This window comes from Microplitis mediator, chromosome 6, assembly GCF_029852145.1.
Source record: "Microplitis mediator isolate UGA2020A chromosome 6, iyMicMedi2.1, whole genome shotgun sequence".
Taxonomy (NCBI): Eukaryota; Metazoa; Arthropoda; class Insecta; order Hymenoptera; family Braconidae; genus Microplitis; species Microplitis mediator.
In genome coordinates this window covers 19,814,134-19,839,532 of record NC_079974.1, presented here as the reverse complement: position 1 = coordinate 19,839,532, position 25,399 = coordinate 19,814,134, and the positions used below count along the sequence as shown (strand labels likewise).

At 29.0% G+C, this 25,399-nt stretch overlaps 2 protein-coding genes and 1 long non-coding RNA gene across 9 annotated transcripts in view; 2 read left to right on the top strand and 1 right to left on the bottom strand.

Moving 5' to 3' along the window:
• Positions 1-25,399, top strand: part of LOC130669557 (potassium/sodium hyperpolarization-activated cyclic nucleotide-gated channel 2) — a 185,714-nt gene that overhangs the window by 30,362 nt on the left and 129,953 nt on the right. The gene's annotated exons all lie outside the window — the stretch shown is intronic.
• On the bottom strand, positions 1,318-2,529 carry LOC130669566 (uncharacterized). Its single transcript, XR_008990217.1, has 3 exons — positions 2,316-2,529; positions 1,628-2,115; positions 1,318-1,547 (listed from the first exon to the last, which is right to left on the bottom strand). It is a non-coding gene; the product is annotated as an uncharacterized LOC130669566 (long non-coding RNA).
• LOC130669564 (uncharacterized) lies at positions 7,843-10,859 on the top strand. Its single transcript, XM_057472537.1, has 5 exons — positions 7,843-8,214; positions 8,804-8,997; positions 9,087-9,367; positions 10,397-10,539; positions 10,625-10,859. Exons 1-5 carry the CDS (start codon positions 8,116-8,118, stop codon positions 10,784-10,786), a joined length of 879 nt encoding a protein of 292 aa, XP_057328520.1. The 5' UTR covers positions 7,843-8,115; the 3' UTR covers positions 10,787-10,859.

Below are 25,399 nucleotides of genomic sequence, written 5' to 3'. Positions count from 1 at the left end.
AATGTAACCGCTGCAGCAACGGTGAACGTGATTACACTATAATGGAAAAAAAAAAATTAACGGTCAAACAATTCGACTAAATGATTTTTTATTGGACAAAAAAAAATAATATACATACTCCTTGATTTAAATCTCTACAAGTATCAGATGAATGACCCATGGGATGGTAACATTGAATATTTACAATCATGGCCAATCCAATGAGAAAGAAAATAAAAAGTTTTACTGACATTTTTATTGATTGAATATCTAAAATTTTTCCTAAAATTATTTATAAATTAATTGAATTATAATTTTTTTTTTTATGGTAAAAATTGAGTCTCACTAATTTCACAATAACTACACGGAGAAAAATGTTGGCTTGAAACCTAGCAATTTTTATTATGCTGTCGACCAAACTTGAAACGGGAAGGGAAGCATCCAAAAAATTATTATGCTCATACGAAAAATTATTATGCTGTATCATAATACTTACGCGCGAGACACTTATCGATAAGATTTAATAACAATTACTTTCATACTTTATAATGGTTGTGATGCGGCATAATAATTTTTCACAAGAGCATAATAATTTTTTGGATGCTTCCCTTCCTGTTTCAAGTTTGGTCGACAGCATAATAAAAATTGCTAGGTTTTGAGCCAACATTTTTCTCCGTGTAGATCTCATATTTCGATATTTCCAGACTTAAAAACAAATTTCAGACACAGAAAAATGAAGTCGGAGTCATTAATCAGTTTTTCAATTCAAGATTTAGTCAAATAAGAAATTTATTGATCTTTGTCGGTAAATTACATGAATAAAATACATGTATATTTAAATATATGTAAATCTCGGATTTCATGAAATGATATATTTATTACTAATTAATTTTTTTTTTGTTTAATAAGTAAAAGTGACACTTACGACAATAAAATTAGAAACTTTGTCAGTCCGATATCTGGTATTGTCTATAGTAAAATAATAATTGTTATATTTACATCGCTGTATTTATACAGCAACAAATTTCCATGGGATTTTCCAAAATTGAGTCACGTGGTTAACACACGTGATATTTAATCGTAATACGTTCTCCTTAAAAACTACCTATTTCTTACAATTAATTGTTTTTCGTTTTAATGATAAGAGGAATTTAATGATTTCCTAAATGAAACAAATAAATAATGTATGTCAAAGTGAAAAACAATCAGTTTATTTACTTCTACATGAACGAGACTAAATACATTAAATATATTGAAAAATAAAACGATGCAGGAACAATTAGATAGAAGCGGGTAGACTAGATAAAAAAATGGAGTTTTGATTAACAATGGCTCGATTATATTTATTCAAAATTCAGTGTTTTAAGTATGACAAAAACTATTTTTTAAAATATTTGCTTATAAAGAGTACCCTGTTATGTATCGAAAGAAACGTAATTTTTTTTATAAATAAAATATCTGAGTAGTTGTCGTTAAAATTAGTAATAGAAATCCGGTTCACATGTTGATCTATCCATCCGATGATTAGTACAAATTAGGCCCCTACAACAGCTCCCATATTCGCCACACTATAAATAAATAAAAATAAATTGATGTTTTAATAAATGAACCATAAAATTTTTATTTAATAAATAAATTTTATACATACAAATTGTCCCTTTTGTTTGCAATCAGGTGCAGACCAGTTATCGAAATAACCTTCAATGTTTACAATCATGGCTAAGCCAATAAGAAGAAATATGAAAAATTTCATTGACATTATTATCGATTAGATTCCCAGGTAGAAAGACATCAATGGAATTAGCTTGTATTAAGCTAATTTTATCAGTTTTAGCCTAAAATTAGCTAACAAACTATGGTTAACACAAGGTTAGTTGGTAACGCTTTGGATCGCTAACATAAAGCTTGCAGTTTTAGCTTGCATAAACAGTGACAATTTAGCTAACTATAAGGTTAAAAGTATATCTTATTCTTAGCTACAATAGATTTGGTAATTTAAGTTTGAAAACATGTTTACAGAGAAAAATTTTTTATTATTTTTTTTTTTTGTACACAAACATCAGATATTGGGCATTAAATGTGTAGTGTTAAATATATTTTCCCTAGCGGTTTTGACGTCACCGTATAAACATTTATCTGAAAATAATAATAATATTCATTTAAAATCATAAAATAATTAATAAGACGATTTGAGGTTACGCATTACCTTAGATGTAAATCAACTACAAATACATTTCAGAATTATTCTAGTCACATTCAATAGAGAAAAATATATAAGTTTTATTAGTATATAAATTATAAATTAACTTTTGTTTGTTGAAATATTTTAAACTTACCCTAATAATAGTGCAATATAAATAATAAACTTTGATTATAACTTGCAATCAACCTCTGTCTAACAAACAAGCTTTTAAGTAGATGGCACTCTTTACTGCCGTGAAGCTAAATTCATTATTAGTCAGTAAATTACTGATTAGTCAGTAAATTTATTCAAAGCTACTGATCTTTCAGTAAATTTTGTAACCACTGAAAAAATCAGTAACATTTTTACTGATTTAACTTAACAGAGTAAGGACGTTCTAAAAAATTCAAATTTTTTTATTATGAGCATTAAAAACTTGTGATTCAATAAATTAAAAAAAATCAAAACTTACTTGCTTAGTATATATTTTTCTTTCTATATGTTGCAAATAAAATTGAACTTATTCATTACTTATAATCAATAACACAAAATCCTAATTAACCTCAAACTTCAGTTTTCAATGTACGCTTGGAGTAATGTTAGCAGATAAGGTAGTTTTAAGTTTAGAATCCAAGCTTAGAACAAATCTTATCATACGCGTGGAAAAAGAGCTAACAGCAAGGTATATTTGAAGGTTAGTTACACTCTAAAGACTTGTCATAGAATTCATCCTAATAACAACCTAGAATAAAGCTTACAAGACAAGACTTAGATGTTAAGCTAAAATAAAGCTATTTTCAAGTTTCAAACTTGTCCGACTAAGACAATTTTCTACCTGGGTTACTATCACTTCAGCAAGCTGCAATTAATAACATAATTATTAATTAATAGACTTGATTATAAATTTCATTTATTGTAGGGGAAGGGGGGGGGGGCAAAAGGGGGTAGGGTAGGCAAAACGGGATACCTCCAAAATTTTATATTTTAAATGGTTTTTGAACATTCCAAAATCACTTCTGTAAATATAATTAAGCGTTACTTAGAATTTTTTTTTGTAAATTTTTTCTTCTTTTGTATCCAATAAACATGTAAAATATAATTTTTCCTCATGTAAATTACTTAAAAAAAAATTGGTCTATCGGATAACCCTGCGGGCCAGCCCCAAAACTTCCCGTTGTTTTCGAGCTCGTTGAGCTCGAAAACATTATTGTAAATACATTTTTGAGCTTTTCGAACTCGATAATACTTTTTTATGCCATTGTCTTAAAAAAAACCATTTTTTAGCATTTCTTTCTCCCACGATATCTCGCGAACGAATTAACCGATTTTGATGGTTGAGGTGGCATTCGATGCGGCTTACAAAGTTTTAGAGCTGATTAGATTTTGGAATCAATCCATCGAGCAAAATAAAAGATATCCAAATGAAACATTTTGGAAAAAATTTTATTTTTGAAATATCTCCGAACGCACCCTACCGATTAAGCTCAAATTTTTACAGCTTCTAGATATTAACAAGCCGCGTCGAATGGCACCTCAAAGATCAAAATCGGTTTATCCGTTCAAGAGTTATGAATATTTACATACGTATACGTACACACATTCATACACTCTGGCATAATCGTGAAATTAGTCAGGATAGCTTCCTAGAACCTCAAAACGTCAAAATTCGATAGAAATTCGGTTTTTGCAAATCGGACCAAAACTAATAACTTCCCGAATTTTTGAAAATTTTCAATTTTCATAGCGGGAAGTTAAAAATTCAACTTAATCAAGTTCGTTTAAAGTCCAGAAATTTTTTTTTTTTTACCTTTTTTAGGGGGTACCCCACTTTGCCCGCAGAAATGAAAAATTTTTTTTTTCAACGGTAACTGAAAATTTCTTCTATTTCCTTTGAATATTATTAAAAAAAAAAAGATTTAGCGTATTTGAGTCCTCGAAAACTTGGTATTTCCTTAAGTACCCCCTTATGCCCCTCCATCCCCTAAATGACTTGATGTTAAAATTGTAAACACTGTTGGCATGAATGGTACACGACACAGTGTTAAATTTTACACCAAAATTAAAATTTTTTCCAGTTTATAATTGATAAAAAATATTAAATTTGAAGACAGTATGTTGGATATCCTTTATTATTTAAAAATAAAAATTTATTTACTTACTATAATTCGTTTGATACCTAGTATGGATTATAGTTTACTAATGCTCAGTAAATTTTATCGGGCCATATTTATATAGCTAAAAATTAGTTGAGTCATGTGATAAATACGTCATATTCAATCGTCATATGCTTTATTTAAAAACTTCCTGTATCTAATAATGATTTCTTTTGTTTTAATCATAAATTTCAGAGAAATGTAATCAGAAAAAAAATTAATTAATTAATTTTGATCTACTAATGACTCTAATGACGTTGTTTAAAATTTAATAGTGAGTTCTATATTAATTAAACTGTACTCAAGTTGCACTAAAAATGTTTTTAAAAAAAGTAATGATAACATTACTTTTTGATAACAATTCATTATACGTCAGTAGTGATTACATTTTTTTTTTTTTTATTAATAACTATTGATTACAGTCATTAGTCTAATGTACCTGATTAATGATTAGTGTTCCGTATTGGAACACTTAGATATTTCTCATTTGCAATAAAAGTTTAATATTTTCTAATAAATTTAATCGATTATTATAAATTTTGAGCAGGAATGAAATAAATTTTGTCAAAACTTTCAAAATTTTCGATTCCAATTGCAAAATTTCTTTTTCTAATTAGAATTTTTTTAATAAAAAAACTTGTTTTAACTAAAATTACATGTTAGGTATCAAATAAAAGCTTAGAATCAATTAAATTTAAAAATACACTTTTTATATCATGGCATTGAAACCACGAGTTTCAATGTTTGCTTAGCCAATCGAAACAATTAAATTTCAAACCGACGCCAATTATCGGGTTGAAAATTATCAATATCTGAGTGATGCAAAAAACCCTACTCTCTACTAACTGCATTAGTTTCTGACTCCATTTCAGCCTCGTTAGAATCGTAATTGTTTATTGTAAACCTCAGAATATTAATGTGCTGTTCTAACTAACCAAGTTGACAATTGAATTTGCACATACGCTATTGGCTTTAATTGCCTCATTCTAATTAGCTGCATACATTTAAATAAAACTCTAAATTTAAACACAGGTAATTGTGAAAAATATAATGAGTAGCTTATGTTAAAATACAGTTTCAGACTTCGCGTGATAGCAGTCCCCGCTTTATCCTCGGGCTGGACACCTCACTTTCACCTAAAATTGTTTTGCTACACCCAACTTGAATTAACGGTAGATTTTTTTGAAAATGATATTTAATCGCTAGTTTAAAAATGTGTCTGTAATTACCGGGATCGATTTTCTCTTCTATAGATTATGTTTTTGAAAAATATCCCAAGTTACAATTGTCCAAAGATGAAAACTTTAAGTGTGAAAAAAAATAGTAAAATAATTAATCGATACGAGCAACCTACAGTCACTACGCGACTGCTCAAATATCACTACTAAATTTATAAAATACGCAGAAAAAAGGATTTCTTGCCGCAAAAAATTTTAATTTGCACCAAGAAATTTTATGCATTATCAATTAAATACAAAAATTGTCTTGGGGCGAGAAAAGATTTTTTTGGTCAAGAAATAATTCCTTGCACCAACTAATTTTTTCTAGTTCTAAATAAATTTTTGTTTTCAATTCACAATGCAAAAAATTTATTGGGGTAAGTCAAAATTTTCTTTAGGCGAGTAAAGATTTTTTGTGTCAATGAATTCTTTTTTTTTCTATGTACACTTTTTTGGCTTTGAGAAGCTTCCTAAAACCAAAAGGGAGCATAAAAATCTGTCATTTTGGAATAAGTAACGCGATATAAATAATATAGCTATATATTCAGTGACATTCAGTCATATTTAGTGACAGAATAATTAAAGTATTAATTTATTTAAAGAAAATAAATACGATCGTTTTTTCCCGCGTAATTTAAATGTAATTCGAATGATATAGATAAATCTATTTATCTCAATACTTGGCAATTAAAAAGAGTTTAAATTATGAAAAGGCACAAATTCAAGTCAAGACTTATCTAATGATACCAATTTCAATAACATTAACTAATTCTATCATATAGATATGGCGGGAACAAAATTTTTCTTATTCTCTTAATAATATAGATGATTTAAATTTTCAAAATATAAAATACGAATCGTATGTCATATTCGCATTCAATTTTGAATGTGATGATTATCGTTAATCCATTGAAATAAATTTAATAAATTTTCCGGACATTTTTTAACCAATGAATTACACACCTGTCAACTGCAGCAATTTAATATCATAAATTATATTTATTTAATTTTTATATATTTACATATTGAATTAGTATTTAAATGTAAAAATATTTTTAAAAATATAAAATAAAGTTAAAAAATTGTTAAGTAAAATTATGATTAACTTACAGAAGGATCGGGGATTACATACAACGTGTTAATGTTTTACTAGTTGAGTGAATAACTTTTTTGGCGCCGACTCTTTAAATGTAAATGTAAAACAAACTATGAATAAAATTAAAATGCATGACATGTGACATATGTTATTTAACTTAAAATTTGCACAATGGGAACATCTATTTACGTCTGTGTAAATCATTAAAGTTATTAGAGACATTACTATATTTAATTTAAAGAGATTAAAATCATTTTTAATTCATTAAACAGAATTTCAAATGAGGAAAAGTCATTACTATTTCATCAAACAGGATTTAAAACGTTTTATTTTTGAAAAGTATTATTTTCATTTTTTTCTGACCTAAAGAAATCTTTTTTTTAACTTCATTAAGGTTTAATGATACTAAATATTGACTTTAATTGCAATCTTTCGCTAATTTAACTGTCAAACAATTCTGTCAAAAAGTTTAACAGGCGAAAAATGGAACAAATGTCAGAAATTTTATTTTATCAAATTAATTTTTACTTTATTTAAAATTTTGATAATTTTTTTCCAAATCTTTTGTAAAAGAGCCGTAGCTAAATTTTGCGAAAAGTATTTTAAAGCTTACAGAAATTTTACTTTAATTTCGGCTGTGAAATGGTATTCGAATCCGAAAAAAGCATTAATTTTAAAACTATTAAAATTTTATCGAATGCATAGAGGCAAAAAAAACATATCCGATGAATTTCTATTCATTTTATGAATACTAAAATACTTGTACATACATACAAACGATAGGAGATTAATTGTTCGACGATTATCGCCGACAAGCTGTGTGACAAAAGAACTAAAAAAAAAAATATTAATTTTCTGAAAAATCAAATGGTCTTTTCAATTCATTGAAACGTTTTTTTTTTATGTGGTGTCGAATGCACTACTATAGTGTTAGCTCCACAAATATTGTCCCTTCTTCATGAAGCTTTTAATCGACTCTTTACATTGCGCCCATATTTTATCAAACTGTGTTTTTTTTTTAATCTATAAATCTATTTATTTTATCTGCACTTTATTTTATTATTTTTTAATATTGAATGTTGTGTCCTGTGTTCGGACAATATGGGATTCTGTATTTACTAGCAATTCATTTAATTTTTACATGTGTGTACGGTAATTTAATTTATTTAATTACCGATGGTTTATAAATTTAAATTTATATCAGTATTAGGTAGTTTTAGTGGAATAGTTCATTGACGTCATGAAATTTTTCTTCCTTGGATTGTTGAAGATATAATTATATCTGATTATAATGAAGTATTATCGCTTAATGACTTTGACGTCTACTATAACGATGAAACGCCTTTATAAGCCGAATTGCACCGGCTTAGATAATTAGTTGATTATCAAAACGCCAAGAGGAACATAAACTATTTTATATTTTTAGATACTTTTAATCTCTAAACGCGTTTTTTTTTCTTGAATTTATTCATTCGATAATACGAAATGTCGATTAAAAACTTAAGTTTTTTTATCTTTGCATTAGTGACAATTTTTGAAGCCCAATGTTTCAGAATTGGATCTCCTGTTAGAAAAGGAAGTTGCGTAAGTATAAATTTTGTTTTTTAATTTTGTTAAATTGCTTTTAAATCTGAGACAGCGTACACAGAAAAAAAAGTTATCTTGAGTCAAGAAAACATTTTGGAAGACAAACGTTTTCGGGAACCAAGTCAAGATTTTCTTGAGTCAAGAGAATTTGTGTTGGTTAAAAAAAATTATTCTTGATCGGAGAAAATTTTTACTTTATCTGAGAAAATTTAGCTTTCCACAAAAATATTCCTTGAATCAAGAATATTTACCTACAGTCGAGAATTTTTTTTTTCTGTGTAGAATTTTATAATTAAAAAGGAAAACTAATTATCAAATTATAAGGATACTTAAAAATTTTTTGACTTATATGAAAAATTAGTTGGTAATTCCTAATTTACGACATTAAGTTCAACATTCGTTAACTTAAAATCTTTAAAATTCGATCTCATCAAGTTCGGATCATAAATTAGTGTTTCAATTTTCAAATTTTCAAAAGTCTAAAATTTTCAATTCAAATTTCTGTACTGTCATGAATTTCAAAGTTTACAATTTGAAATATTTTTATGTTAATTATTACTTTTGTCTTATTTGATATCAAATCCAGACATCGAAGTCACTGTCATTGTTTTCGATGACAATGCCAAAATATGAAAATATAGATTCGACGGGATTGGTAGCGATTACTTCACAATGCATGTCAGATACTTGCGATGAAGTATTCGAATATCACAAATTCACGTGTTTTGGTTTCCTTATTCATCCCAAAATAGTTCTTACACTTTCAAATTGTGTACCACAGTAAGTTTAGAAAACAAAATATATTTTTTGTTATTTTATACTTGGTAATATTTAATTATTAAAAAAAAATATATATATTTTTATCACAGAAGCCAAGCTGTGACTTTTGTGAAAGTGCGTGCCTATCATTGGAACAAAAATGAAAATCAAATCAATGACAATACTCCTTACAATTCTCAAGATGTCTCAGAAATAATATTCTATCCACAAAACAATCCACGTTTTCCTAGAAAAAAATTAAATAATTTAGCGGCTGTAATTTTGTCACGGCCATTAAATGTCTATCCGCTTTTTGAGCTGGCAAACAAAACTAATGCTGATCTAAATCATTGTGCTATAATTGATTCAGATGGAGAAATTAATGATGAAGGTAAAATCCACGCTGTAAAAAATTCGGATTGAAATAAAATCCGTAATCGCTTCGAATTTACTACTAATTTTCTACAGTGCACTCAGAAAATTAAATAATGGGAATGACTATCTAGTTATGGTAAAATTTTTGACCATCAATTCGATAGTAGTGAATATCATCTAGATGATTGTATTAATCATCTAGATTGTAATATTCACCATATCTATAATAATTGTTACAATCCTATATGTTAACTAGAGTTAATTATTATTATTCTAAATAGTTATATTTATAATCCAGATAGTAACAGTTACCATTAGAAATTATAATTGTTACCATCCTGATAGTAACTGTTACGAAATTTATTACAGAAGTAAATATTATCATCCTGATAGTAAATATAATCATCCTGATAGTAACTGTTATCATCCTGATGGTACACTGAAAAAAAGATTTATTTGAGCTAAAGATATCGTATATTTGGATATATTTGAGTAGTTTGATTGCGTGAAATAAGTGATTTATTTGTGGTAAAGAAATGATCCAATTGCTACAAATAAATAAGGGCTTCAAATATATGTATAGTATCGCCAAATTTTAGGTTATTTGTCACAAATTTAATATCTTTATCACAAATATATCAATTACTTACCACAAATAAATTATATATTTTCGTTAAATTAGAAAATTATTTGTATCAACTGTCATATTTTGTTGTACCAAATTTATTTGTCACTAAGAAATTAAAAAAAAAAGCCACAACTAAATTGATTTATTTGGGACAAATATTTCTTTTTTTCAGTGTAATTGTTATCATCTTAATAGTAACTGTTACGAAATTTATTGCAGAAGTTATCATCCAATAATTATTAATTCTTTTTAAAAAAATTATAACACCAACGATTTATAGATTAAAAAACGTTTCAATCATTCGAGATAATTGGAAATAAAAATTTAACATAATAAACATAATTACTTAATTTTCTGAGTGTGCAAAAATGTGAATGATAATTTCATAATACTAAAATTTATACTTAAAATTTTTAGATGTACTTGATTTAGATCAATTTTCACCACGTATTTATGAATCTTCTGAAAGTGGCTTCAAAAATTGTTTTATAAAAAATAAAAGAGATTTATCGTTCGATAAAACCTTCTGTGCTTTCACTTCACCTGATTCATTTTGCGGAGTGAGTAAAAATTCACGACTACTTTTATTCTATTGAATTTCAGTAAATAAAATATTGATGTCATTTTCATTTTTATTATAATTAGGGAAATCTAGGGAATCCGTACATGTGTCGGTCTTTGGAGAACGACAAAAAACATTTACTAAAGGGTATTTTGATTGATCGAGAAGGACAACATTCGGCTTATTTAAACACTGATGACATATCCAGCTGGATAGGAAGTATTAAATCCTCACATGGACTATAATTATAAATATAAGAAATTGTATGCTAAAAAAAATATTTATTTATATAAATTATGAATTAATCTGTAAAATAAATCCACTACAAGTATGAAAAAAAATCTTGATACGATTATTTATTCTTTCCGGGATTTTTCCGTCAATGAATATGAAAATTTATCAAGTAAAGAGTTGAGAGTAGAGCGTCATCATATCTATTCGTGTGACTGAGGATCAAAGGCGTTAAGTACATGTGCAAGTGTAAACACCGGAATCTAAACTCCCTTCGTGGTTAAATCGTAGTCAAAGTTAATGCTCTTGAAAACCGCGAGCGAAAAAAATAAATAAAAAATTCTCAAGATTACACTTACTTTTCATACAGAATTTTTATGAACATTTTACTAGATTGCCTTCAAGTAATTTTTTTTTTTTTCAATAACGCTCATGAAAATATATTTTCTTTTCAACAAGTGAGTCACATACGTTTTTAAGTGGGCGAACAATTTCAATTTTCTGACATTTAATTGCTCGGAGAAAATGTTTTTTCACGTTTCAGTCACAATTTCATGAAAAATTTTCTGTAAAAAAGCAGCAGATAGAAAAACGATTGAAAAAATTTTTTTTGTTATGAGAAAAATGAAATTTTAATTATGAATGAAATTTGAAAAAAATATAATTTAAGTCTAGTAAAATATGCTGATATAAAAGCTCTTGAATTTTAAGTCTTTGATGCTGAACAAAACCCTTGACTTTTGTGTTATATAAAATTCATATGAATGAATTATAAATGCATATGCGTAACACATGTTACATGTATGCGATCTTGGAAGCGCAATCATGTAAAATGTAATTGTGTAACAGAAGTATAATATCTGATAATAACAATAACAATGATAGTAATATAACAGGTATAGGGTATTTGTGTATGTACTTTAAAAGTAAAATTTAAAAGAAATTGCACTTCACTCAAGAGTCATATTTACAAATGGAACAATGGTTACGTAAATTTTCATTTAATTCAAAGTTGATACTCGAAAAGTTTTTTGAGATATTCAAACAGTTTCACAATAATTTTATTTATTTTATTTTTATTACTCAAATATACATTTTATATTTTACTTAACTTTGTTTTTTTAGGTTGATTTCATTGAATTTAACTCCTGTATTTGTTCTTATGATCCAACTTTCGTAAAATTTTATCATTATATCTCGGTTCGTCAAGTGAATTTCAAATAACGATTTAAATTTTCAAATAACAAAAATGATACTTTTTAAAAATAATTTTTAATAAATTGACAAAATAAAGCCACCTGACAGCCAGAATGTAAAGCAGACTAACAATAATTTTATGTTAGATTTTGAATTTTTTTTTACAAAGCTAATTAAATATGAATTTCTCTCTAAACATGAATTATTGAAAATAAGTGAATATTCACTAAATCTAAGTGCAAACCGAACCTCAAATTTCAAAAAGTGGTTCGGTTGGCACTCAGAATTAGTGAATATTCACTTATTTCACTTATTCATGTTTAGAGAGTTTAAAAAAAAATCTGAAAACCCCCTGACCTTGCGGGCCAGCCCCAAAACTTGCCGCTGTTTTCGAGCTCAAAAAATTGTTAGGCCGGTAAAACATACCTTCACTGAAAAATTATAATTTTTGTCCGACGATATCTTTGGATAGAATGAACAGATTTGAACGTAATTGGTTGCAATTGAAAGGGCTCAACAAGACTTAAAACTGATTACATTTTGAGGCGAATCGGGCATGTGGTTTCTAAGTTATACGCAAAAAACCAAAAACAACAAAAATTTTTAATTTTTATTCTTCGTATAACTCTTAACCTATATGACAGATCTATCCCAAAATCTAATCAATTCTAAGTTTTGTTGAGCCCTTTCGATTGCTACCAAGTACGTTCAAATCGGTTAATTCGTTCCAAAAATATCGTTGGACAAAAAAAGTTTACACACACACACACATACGGACGTCCATCCGGGAATAGTCAGAATAGCTTCCTAGGAGCTCAAAACGTCGACATCTGATGAAAACTCGATTTTCGAAAATCGGATCGAAACCAATAAGTTCCCTTTTTTTGAAAATTTCCAATTTTTTTAGCGGGAAGTTAAAAATGAATACAGAAAACTAAACTAAATTTTTAATTTGCAATTAACATTAATGTTATAGAAATCAATTCGACTAAATATTTAATCGCGGATGAGAGATTTAAATGTACAAATGGCTTAAAAGCTTATGCATACATTTGTACGCATTAATTTTATTTATTTAATTCATTTCCGGACAAAAGAGTGTAGGATATATATAAGTCAATTCATTACATTACATTTCCTTGATGTCTATTATCTCTTTGAGCTTGTATGTACAATGAGAAAATACGTGCTATTGTAATTTATTTCAGTGTCTATACATATGTTATATATAAATATTAAATCTCTCTATACTGGATTTAACTACAAACTACTACAGTATAAAGATTTGTCGGACTACTCGGAAAATAAATCAGTCAATTTTAAATAATGCTTACGAAGAGAGAAATACGAGTTAAATGTTTGTAAAAATTTAACATATATATGAATATATATTTATATAGACTGTAAAAAAGGATGTTAAGATAAATTCACACCGGTGTAGCAGTGTTATCCAACTGGTCCTAAAACGGTGTACATGCACGCAGAGTAAATTCCGGTAAAAGTATGAGGGTGTACGTATACGTGTTTTAAGATCTAAAAAACGGAAACAAATACACTGTAAAAAGAGCGGTGTTAAAAATGGACTCGTTTTAACTCCGCCTGGTGTAAAAATGAAATTACACCGGTGTAGGAGGAGTAATACACCGGTGTTAAAAATACCGGTGTTAAAGCGGGGTAACCCGTGTAAAATCGGAGTAAAACCGGTGTAAAAGCGGGGTAAATTGCGTCCGCTTGGAGTATTAACTTTGAAGATTATAAAACACAAAAAATGTCAGTTCTTTATGAAAATTAATAAAAAATATCATTTATTGACAAGTATAGTGATCGAGTAAGTGAAAATATTCACAAAATATATTTTAACACCGGTAAAGAATATCTACACTGGCAGCGGCGTTATTTTAACACCGCTTTCGGGGGTAAATTTTACACCGATAATTTTAACACCTACACCGCTTGGACTTACCCCGGTGATTTTTTACAGTGTAATAATAATATTTCGTTAAAATTACGAAATTATTGTTCATTGAGATGAAAACAATTTTATCACCTATAAAATAATAAATGTCACTTTTATTACACTGAACAAATTGCATAAATTTTTGATCGCTTATCAAATTAAATATTTAGGATAAAAATTATAATTATTTTTCTTTAAATTCTGATGTTTTACATAAAGTCAATTGATTCGAAGATGATAAATTAGTCATTGATAATTTTTATTTATTTTTCTTGCTGATTTAGTTTGCAGAGACTCGAATCATATAAATCTGTTTCCCATATATTATACAATAACATAAACATGTCATTGTGGACAAATATTCTTTAGATTTCTTCATAAATTTTTTAATCTGTCGTATCATTAATTTTTGAAACAATAAAAGATTTTTTTGTATTTGAAATACAATTCGACTTCTGATACTTGAAAAATGAAACTCATATTTTTTTCAACACCAAGACCGTTTTCGGAATTAAATTTAACACCGAGACAGCGTAGGCTTACACTGTTTTTTGCAGTTTATACATACATGTAAATACGACATATTTATTTACATACTATATGTATATAAATTGTAATTTTGGAATTCACATTAGACTTATGGTAACTATTGAAATGAATACTAACTATTGGAGTCTGTTATTAAAATTCACTGCGAATTTAGTCATCGACGATAAATTTGTATATAACAATATATATGAGTGTTACAGAGAACAGTTGAGTGAGAAAGCTATATTATGAAATAGATACTCCATATATATATAAATATAGAAAATGATGGCAAAGAGAATTGACGCATTGTCGATATAGAGTGATGCATAAATTAATTAGTGAAAGCTCAATTGATGGCTCGTGGGAAATTTAGTTATCTATCATTGATGAATAATGATATTTTTCAAAAAATTTTTTTATATAAGTAAAATAAAATAATGGGAAATTGGATTTCGAGTAATAAATTTTTTTTATTCATTTACTCGGACAAATGAGAATCGCTGTATTAGATATATGCCACCGAAATAATACTTTATAGCATCATATATTTTTATATAAAAATATCAGTTTTATAAATAATATTTATTTAGTTCAACGTTATTGATATATTGATTTGTTGTTTTTTTTTCTTTTTTTTTTTTGTATATAATTTTTTGTATATATTTTTTAGTTAAGTAATCATTAATCATAAATAAGTTACATCGTTCCAATTTATTCAGCTATAAAGACGACCAGAAACTTGAGAGGAATATTGCGATCAAGTTTAATTTACCAAGCGTATTTACTAGGTCATATAATATCTCATGGCAAGCTCTATTGATATATATGTATGTATATATATGTTTAAGAGTTAACGAATAGTTATTAGCTCACGCTGATTTGTCGTCGACGCCTTTGTTATTAATTTATTATGGGTAATAAAAAAATAATAATAATTTAATATCAATTAAGGGAAAAGAAAGGAATTTTCTTATGATAAATTTTCATATTAATTAATATTTATTATTACATTTTTTTACTTTTACTTAAGAATAATAAAATAAACGAAAAATTTTAACGTACTGTTTCATACATATTTATTAACTAATTACTAGTAATTAATAATATATACCAATAATTTTTGCACAAAAATATTTTATTTTGTACAACTCCTTAATTTTTTTAAATGTTAAACTTTGGGATTTTATTGAATTTAATTTTAGTTTTATTTGTTTTTAATTGCAACAAGATAACAAACTAAAATAAATAGCTCTGTGATAAAGCAAAATTTCATAGCAGTGCCGATAATTTGAAGAGTAACTTCTAAATTTTTTTAACGCAAGTACAATTTTATTTAATATTTTTAAAAATTATAAATTTTATTAATTATTTCTCTTAATTTTATTATTTTCTCACTTTTTTTTTTTTTAATAACAAAGAGAACTGAATTTAATTTATTAAAATGTAAAATTAAACGATAAATTTTTAGTGTAAAATAAAATTTTTAACAAATTAATAAAATTTAATTTTCTATTACTGATTTATTTTAGATTTCTTTGAATTAACCGCTGAAATAATTGATATCCAATCAAAATGTCAATCAAGATTTTTTTTATTTTCATTATTGGAATGCTCATAATTACTGGCATTGAAAATTGTCATCCGGAATCATGCAAAAAAAAAAGAGACAATGTATAAATAATTAAAATTTTTTAATTTGACACACTTAAATAATTATAAATAATTATGCTTATTTTTATCTCTGTAATTGCAGTGTACGAAAACTCGCGAATGTTGTGGAAATTTGTTGTGTTATCATCCGCGTGGTCGCTGTTTAAGATTGTGGGATTTTTTTGACTATGAATGAAATAGCTGCGTTATTTTATGTAAATTAAAAAATGAACTGTAATTTTTTACAGTGCAAATATATTTCCAATAGTATTTGGAACCTGAGAAAAAGTTTAATTTTGTGAAAAAAAAAAGAATTGCAGTGTAATTAGTTAATAATGATGAACTAATCTACTAGAATAAATAACTCAACAAAAAAAAAAAAATTCTAATTTTTTTTTCAATTTACTCCTATTTCACGTGAGAATTTAAAAAACCAAAATTCATCATAATGAAATTTTTTTTTGATTCTCTTAAAAAATAATTAATAATTAAATAATCTAGCGTACATGGAATAAAAAAAACAATTTTGTTTCTACTTTTATTTAAATAAATCTTTTAATTTTTAAAAACAGTTTTAGCTCTGCGAAAAATTTGCGGAGTGAACTCGAATGAAATCCGGAGTGAATGTGAAGCGGATGATTGTTTATTTATTTAATCCTCTTGGAGTGAAATTTACTCCAAATCGGAGTGGAGTCGGATTTAAATAAAATTCATACCACTTCGAAATTACTCCGCTGAAAAGAGAAACTCTCTATCTACACGGAGAGAAATTTATGGTAACAATTACAATATATTATGGGAATGGTTCCCATAATGCATGGTAACCGGTTTTCTTGAAATGTTGATTATATAGGAACGGCACCCATATATTGTAGTTATCATTACAATAATATTATGGTAATCATTACCATAATTCTTTCACATGCGATATGGGAACTGTTACCATAATTATAGGAATTATTCCCATACTTATGAGAACTTTTACCAGAAAGTATGGGCCTATATCCCATAATTCCAAGTAATCATTATCATAACGGTATGGGATGATATTTCATAAACGTACTAGGAACGGTTACCATACATTTTTCTCCGTGTACTCTGTATACAGAGTGATTTTTTTTTAAACTCCGAAACTCCGAGTAATGGAGTAAATTCGGATTTTAGTAAATACACAAATTCACTCCCGATTTTTACAGTGAGACCATAAAATCTTTAGAGTATTCCATTTTACCCACTCTTTCTTTTGGTAATTTATTCTAATGTACCTTTTGTTAGATATCAATGATCTAATTCGTTGCCGTTGTTACGTTTTTTGATTAATATCAAAGTTTGTATCTAATTAATTAGAACCTCGACTACAACTTATAACATAATTTTTAAATTATTGTTCTTATTAATTTAAACAAAAAAAAAAAAAAAAAATAAGTAATGATATTTAGTAATTATGACTTTTTTTTCTCTTGTAATTTTATTCGTGGTGTCGATAATAGAATGAAGCTAAAGTGGTAGTCGGGGGAACTCATTTGTCCCTAAGCTAAAAGTGGCAACGTGAAACGACCACTCTCCAGCCTCGTGCTCTTTTTTTTTTTTTTTTTTTTTTTTTTTAAGTACAACGCGCATTCCGGCTACAAGGGGTTAAAAATTCACCAGTGTAGCATACCCAAGAAGCTCTCCCAGAGGTCTGTTCTTTCTTAAGACCACTTCTTTTCCACCTACTCGTGGCGATTAAATTCACCGGTAGCAACCAATCTTTTTTTTCTTTCTTTTTTTTGTTACTTTCTATTCAAGAGATTCACAAGAAAACGGAAAGAAAGTAAAATAATGAAGGATTACTCCTAATTACATCCTTTTTCACAAAAAGTATTTCGCTTGTTTTTTATTCGTATCCTTAAATTCCTTCGAAATTTTATGTCTACTTGTAAAATAATGCATTTCTAAATTACAATTATATTTTTTTTATAATTAGAAAAACATAAATTTTCTTTCACAATTAATTAAGATGAGTAATGAAAAACCTTAAAATTTATTTTTCTTTGATTGAAAAAAAAATTTTTCGAATCCGCTCTAACTTGAGAATCGTACTTGATCTATTTCTTTGTACCAAAAAAAAAAAAAAAAAAAAAGTGTTTACTCGTTTTCAACTCTTCCCTTGCCTGGTTTCTCAGTGACTACGTCAAAGTTGAGATTAAACCGCAACGAGTGTCCCCCAACCATTGACGCTGTCGAGACTTCACAGAGAAGATCTTCAGGTGTCTCTTTCTTTCATTCTTTTTCTTTTTTATATTTTTCAGTATTTAAACTTTTTATAAAAAAATTTTATTCCCAACAGCAGAGGACAACGTTTGATTATTTTTGTCCCTGACTTTCATGTGTCATGGATCATAAAAAATCATTATTTTTTATTTTTTACTTTCAATTTATTATTTTTTCGAAATAAAATACTTTATAAATAACTTCTTGAAATGTCAGTGGTACAATTGCACTGACATTTGAGGTATTGTCAATAATAAAACTCAGAAGTATGCCTACCCTGGCAAAACAAAAAACAAATAACACGAATTAGTGAATGGAATATTGACTGTTGTGATAAATTAGTATAGTGTGCATGCTAAATTTGAAATATTAAAGCAATTTAGTGGAAATCGATTATTACTGGTACTGGCTAACTAGAAACACTTGTCAACGAGGACTTGAAGCTTCGTGGTCATGTCTTATGACCTGCCATTATCACTGAGATTCAAATTAAATTAGACTCATAGTTCATACACAATTGTATGCAGAATGTTAATTTGACCCAATATATAATTTCAGAAAAGCCTTTTTTTTAGTTTATTTACTTTTCAATATTACCATTTTTTTTTTATATTGAAATTAGCCGACGTCTAATAATTTTTGGATTTTTTTCACAACGATATTTTACAAAAAAAAAATATTTTAAAAAATTGCGCCTGTAGTTTTTTTAATTTTCTGTATGTGCAAATTTTTGATTTTTTTTTCTTGCAATTGATTTGTCACGATCGGAGTGAGTGAAGGCGACGGGCGAAAGGGTTATTTTAATTTATTATTTAATATCGGAATACCGAATTACCTCGTTCTATAACTCAACCAAGGAGTTCGATTGAACCGTCACGTGGCTAGTGTGAGAACATATGAGTGATTGGGCACCGATTATTAATTTATAAGTTATAATATGAAATTATTTTTATTCTGTCATCCAACCAAGGAATTCGGCTCACGTGGCTGATATAAGAATGTTATAATTTCGTATCGTTTATAACTTATTTGTCTATTCGTACCGAGCGGATGTACTATAGACTGTCCCGTTTAATGACCTGCGTGGCGTTAGGGTAGGTCCGGGATTTCTGAGCGAGAGGGATGTTGGGTCGGTGAATATGGGCCCTCGAGAAGACCGTGTTCTTTCTCCGTCTTACTTAAGTTTACTATGACTCAAATTACAAGCACTTGAATGCCGGAGAAAAAGGATAGTAAATGAAAAGACGAATGTATATAAAAAAACATGTGTAGTATATTGACAGGTTAAATTTTACATAAAAATATAATTTTAGACTTACCCAGAAGGGTTGATGTACCTGCACACACACTCACTCCAAATTCACCAGTTTGAATTTGTGCACACAGGAATTTACAATGTTTATGACAGTTTATTGAGATTCACAGGTTGAATCTATTCAAACGAACGCACTGCACGCTGAACCGAAAGGCCGGCTTTGCCTTCGAGTGAATTTTCTATGATTTTTAGATTTTTATTAGCGGAATTAATTATTCCCGAACAAGAACTCCGATTTGGACGTCACGTGAAGGGATTTAATTAATTTTAATGCGAACTCAAATGATTTTATTTTAGGTATCCAACCTAGGAGTCCAGATGCCTAGGCGAAGGACCGTCACGAGGAAAGGTTTTAAAAATAAAATTTAAGTCGCGTAATTTATAATTTTTAATAAAAGAATCGAGTTGCGATTATCGATCTAGGAGTCCGGTTGCCTAGGCTGTGGACCGTCACGAGAACGAATTTTGAAATCGACTCAGTGAGTCTTACTCTCGGATTTAGATAGATCCGACAAGGGTTTCGGTAGTAGAAGTAATGACTGAATTTGAGTATTTTTCCGGGGTTTATATATGAAAAGGTTTGAAAGAAAAGTAGGACCGAAGATGAAATAAAGAATGGGTTAAAGAAAGAGGAAAAATTATATATAAGGGTTTGATTTTTGAGCAGCTGAGAATGACATATTTATTGCGGGAATTCTTGGTATTTTGTAGTAAACAGGATATAAAATAGAAAAATAAGTCCGCGGTGGGCTGTTCGAAAATAACTTTTATAAAATATATGATGACATTTGCTGAGAAATATAATTAAAAATTTGAGAGAAAAGTTTTTCTATGGTGGTGAAGGGGGAAGTGAGGATCCGCGGGGAATCGTGGGATTTTAAAAACGACATCTCTTTGACAAATATATGATGACTTTTATGGTCAACATATTTTTGTACTCTAGAAAAATATAATTAAAAGAAAAATAAAATTGAGAGAAAATTTGGGTGATAGAAAAAGAACAGAGAGGTTCTGCAGGGGACCATGTAGTTTTTTTTTTAAAGACAGCGTCTCTCTGACAAATTTATGACGACACTTGTTACCAGTATTTTAGACGGTTCTGAGAAATGTAATTAAAAATTAAGAGAAAAATAAAATTCGAGAGAGATTTGTACATTAGAAAAGAAATAGTAAGGATCCGCTGAACAGTGGAACCTATTGGTAACAGATGTTTTAACTGGAAAAGTCGTAAAAATTTGAGTCGAGCTAAAACAAGGAAATGCTTTGACATATTTATTAAGACTTTTACGATGACGAGGGACTCGCGGTCGCGGAAGACCCAGAGAAATCCTCGCGTGGGACATCTGGAAAACATTGAATCAGCAGGTTCCTCGTAAGGGACCGGCCATAGCGGTGCAGCTGTGCGTACTATTTTCTATTTGCTTGTTTCTTTTAATCTTGTAACTTGACCGTTCATACTTGTACACTAGTCTGTGGGAATTCAGAGCAAACCCAAAATATGTTAGTACCCATATACGGGCAACACACATATATATATATATATTTATATAATGTAAACACATGTACATTACGCATGTACGTATCTTGATGCATTATTGTATTCTGGTGAGTGTGCTCCGAATTCTCCAGATTAATTTTATATAAAATAAAAATGAAAAATTTTGAACTTAAGGTTCGATTGAGTGGTGACTCAGGTGTACCGATTGTTACATCTCTACCCCCAGAGTCGTCATCGCCCTCGATGACTTTAATTTATGCAAATTTTGCTTAAATAAAAGTGAATGAGTATAGGTCAACGTGAATCACCAATCAATAGTTTTAAATTACGTTATTTGTAACAATTATGTTTAATGATTGGAGGAATCCTTGGACCTTGGGCGGTAGTTGTCGATGGCTTGGCACATGTGTTGGCTCTTTCTCTCTCTTTCTTAGGGGACAGTGCATCTAAGGGTGTTGGTGGCACATTTGTAATTTTCTTAGTATTACTTTGTAGGCGTTGTTTTAGGCGTTTTCGTTTTCTCAATTTTGGGGTAGTGGGAAAATTTTAAACTTCGATTGGTTCTTCTTGGATCCTACCCTTGTGAATCCTTGAATCCTTCGTGGATTTAAATACCCGTAATTTTTTGTAAGCATCATTATCAAGGTTACTTCTCGTCGTGACAAGTGTAAACCGGTGAATAGAAGAAATGGCCTTTGTCATTAAATCTGAAGTCGTCGAGTTGCCTGAAGAGGTTATCGTTCAGGGTGACGTTGATTATGAGCAAGTTAGGACTGAAACTCAGTCCATTGTGGAGGTAATTATTATTATCAATCAATTATGTTAAAGAAAAATTTCTCGTTCTTTTTAATTATTATATATATCATTTTTTTTTTTTTATCCATTTATCTCTATTTATTTTGATTATATATTTATTATTTTTCCTTTTACAGCAGTTACTCCGGCAGAACGAGTTACTGCAGCAGCAGCAACAACAGTTGGAGCCGCAGTTACTTGATTCAGCTCCAAGGAGGCGCTCCACTGAGGGACCTGGGGAATTAGATCCGCTTGACGTCTCTTCCTTGGTGGCTGAGGAGCCGGTGGACTTGTCATTGTCGGAGAATCAGGCTATCGAGGAGCCGGTTCCTTCAACATCAGGGAATATCCTATTGAGGGGCTTGTTGGCTCTGCCAGTTCGGCCAAGAGCTCCTTATACTCGCTGGGTGCGATGCCCAGCTCCAGCAGAAATCCAATCGGCGCCTGAGGTGCAGCAGGTAAATTTATTTATTTATGTTTATATGATATATATATATACACACATACATAACATATATGTATATACACAATATGATATAATTTTGTATGTTTTCTCCTTTTTCTTTTTCCCTTTTTCTTATGCTGTTTGTTTTTCTTTAGGAACATTTGTCCAAGAGGAAGCGGTCCGATCCGGTAACCGGTGGCGGTCAGGGCGCTCCTGCTACGAGGACTCGTCCTCCAATAACGAAGTACCTGCAGCATTCCGGGGTTCGGGTTATTTGTGGTGACACAATGGCGGTGAGCGTGCCCTTCCGGGTGACATTCGTGGAGGGGCATACCTTCCCGATCCCTTTCACGGATCCACTGGTGGGCCTATTGTCACCCATGACGTCGGTGGAGGCGAGCTGGTTGGTGGCGGCTATGCCTTGGCCTCTAATGCACCAGTTTATTTTTGAGTCGCTGCTGGCGGTAAGTTTCTTTTTATTTATTTCCTTATACACACATACGCATATATATACATATATCTTATGATTTTCATTTTGTTACAGTTGATAGTGGCCATGTGTCCCATGCATTTGTGGGAGCTGGCGGAAACATCACCTCCCCGTGTCCGTATAATCCTCGAGGAGCTGTGGGATCAATGTTCCGCGAGAGTGTCCCGCTGCGTGTATTGCGGCAATGGTCGCCAGCAATAATTTTAGAATATTTTCCTACATATGTATATATATATATATGTATTATTATAATTTTGGTGATTTGTATTTTTATAATAATAAATAATAATAAAGAAAAATGTCTTTAAATTAGCGTGTATTTTTACTGGTAAATTAAGTATCCCTGGACTTCCGTTTCCTTCCTTAATTAGTTGATAACTGTAGATTTTAAGGATGTTAAGTTAAGCTCTTCTGCTGGTGTTTGGGTTTTATTCGTTCGTTTCCTGCTGCTGGACATCGTTAGCTTGTGTTTGATGTACACTTTCGCTTAGTAATAATTATTTATTTGTAAGCTATTACATTCGTTCTTTTGGTTTTGCTGCTGGGCTTTCGGTCTTCCACTGCTTGGTCTCCGTTGGTTGATATTCCTTGGGCATCAGGATTGTGGTCTTCATCCAAATCTCAAATGAGAGAAGGTAGAGGTCACAATTCATCATTAATTAAATTCATTTGCTTTTACCGGGCTGGTAAGAGCAGTGAATTTTCATTTGCGTGGCTGGTGGTAGTTTGTTGCATTTCAATTTTCGATAGTGTGAGTAGGTCTATGGGTCCATGGTCAAAGAAAGTCGAGAGTAGAGCCATCACAACACTTGTTACGTTCAAGTGTTTTTCTTCCTTATCGCTCTTGTAGATTTTTCCCTTTTGGGAAAAGGATGGGACGTTGAGGCAAGCACGCTTGCTTCAAGTGGCCCCACTGAATCTTTTCTCGTTGTTGTTGATGTCTGGGACTGAGTCTTGTGTCGGTGCATCTGGCAAGTTCGTTGACTGCCAGTAGGGGTTTTCCGGACTGAAGAGGGGTCCGGGGAAAATGACTGAGGTCATGGTTATCCCTCAAACTACATTCCCGTTAATGGTTGTTATACTTATAGCTAAGATTATAATACACAACTTGATAATTGGCAAGTAACTTATTGTTACTTATGTTATTATATAAAAAAAAATGATTATAATAAAAATTATTGTTTTAAATAAGTTTTTATAGTATGTTTTATAAATTTTCTTCCCTGAGTGGCTTGTATGCTCTTAGTTCCTTACACTATTCATTTACGTATTAGATTGTGCGATTAAAATGACAAACCTTAAATTTAGTAACTTATATATACTTAGTCACTGTACTTACTTAACATTAGTTACAATATTTTTATAGTTACTGTTGATACTGAATTTATGTTTATACCATTACTACGGATTTTTATTTCGATTATATTCCTTAACATTTACTATTTTAGTGACGCAATAATTTAAAATTTTCTTATTAGACCTAATCATTAATTGAGGGTCATATATATATATTTATATACATATATATATTTTTTTTTTTTGTGTTTTTATTTTTATTGTTTTTTTTTTTTTTTTTTTTTTTTTTTTTATTTTATTTTCAATAATCGGTTTATACTTAAATATGGATATATATATACCTATGCATAACTTACTTATAATTTCTGATTGGTGCCGGGAGGCTTCAGAAAGACGTAACTATGATTAAAACTATAGTATACATATTTATATATATATATTCTTACAGATATTTTTTTTTTTTTTTTTTTTTTTTTTTTTTTTTTTTTAGATACTTATTCTAAATTACTAAAATAAATCTAACTAAGAATCAATGCAAGTTAATCCTAATTCTTATCTATTATGACATTTTGTCAGAGTAATTATAAAATGAATTTAGCTGCTTTATTGTAGGGCTTATGAATTATGTATATTATTATTATAATGTATATGTTGCTAGCAAATTAATTTATACGAGATTATATATATGCATTATTATTATTATTAATTTTTTTTTTGTATTTTGTGGATTATTCCTTTTGTAATGTTTTTGTTTTTCTCTTTTTTTTTTTATATATATATTTATATAATTATTGTAGTATTCCTTAATTCATCCCTTAGGTTATAACTTATTTCTGAATTACTTATATGGTCTTATTACCAGTGCATTTTCAAATTCTAGTATTTTAATTTACATTATACTTAGTCACTGTTTTTTGTTACAATATTTCCTTGACATTTCGTCAGAGTCAAAAGTGAAAATATTGTTTTTTTCTCTTTTGTTTATCTAATTAGTTTACTTAATATCTATATAATATTTATCGTATGTAGTACGCGCTATCTTAGTATTTTACATTATTCATTTAGATTTTATTATTAAATTAACAAACAAACAAAATTCTTTAAGCTAAATTATTAACTATAGTACTGTTTAATGGCTACTTCACTTATGATATACATATGTGTTGGTTAAGAATATACTTTGCTTTCTTATTGCTATGT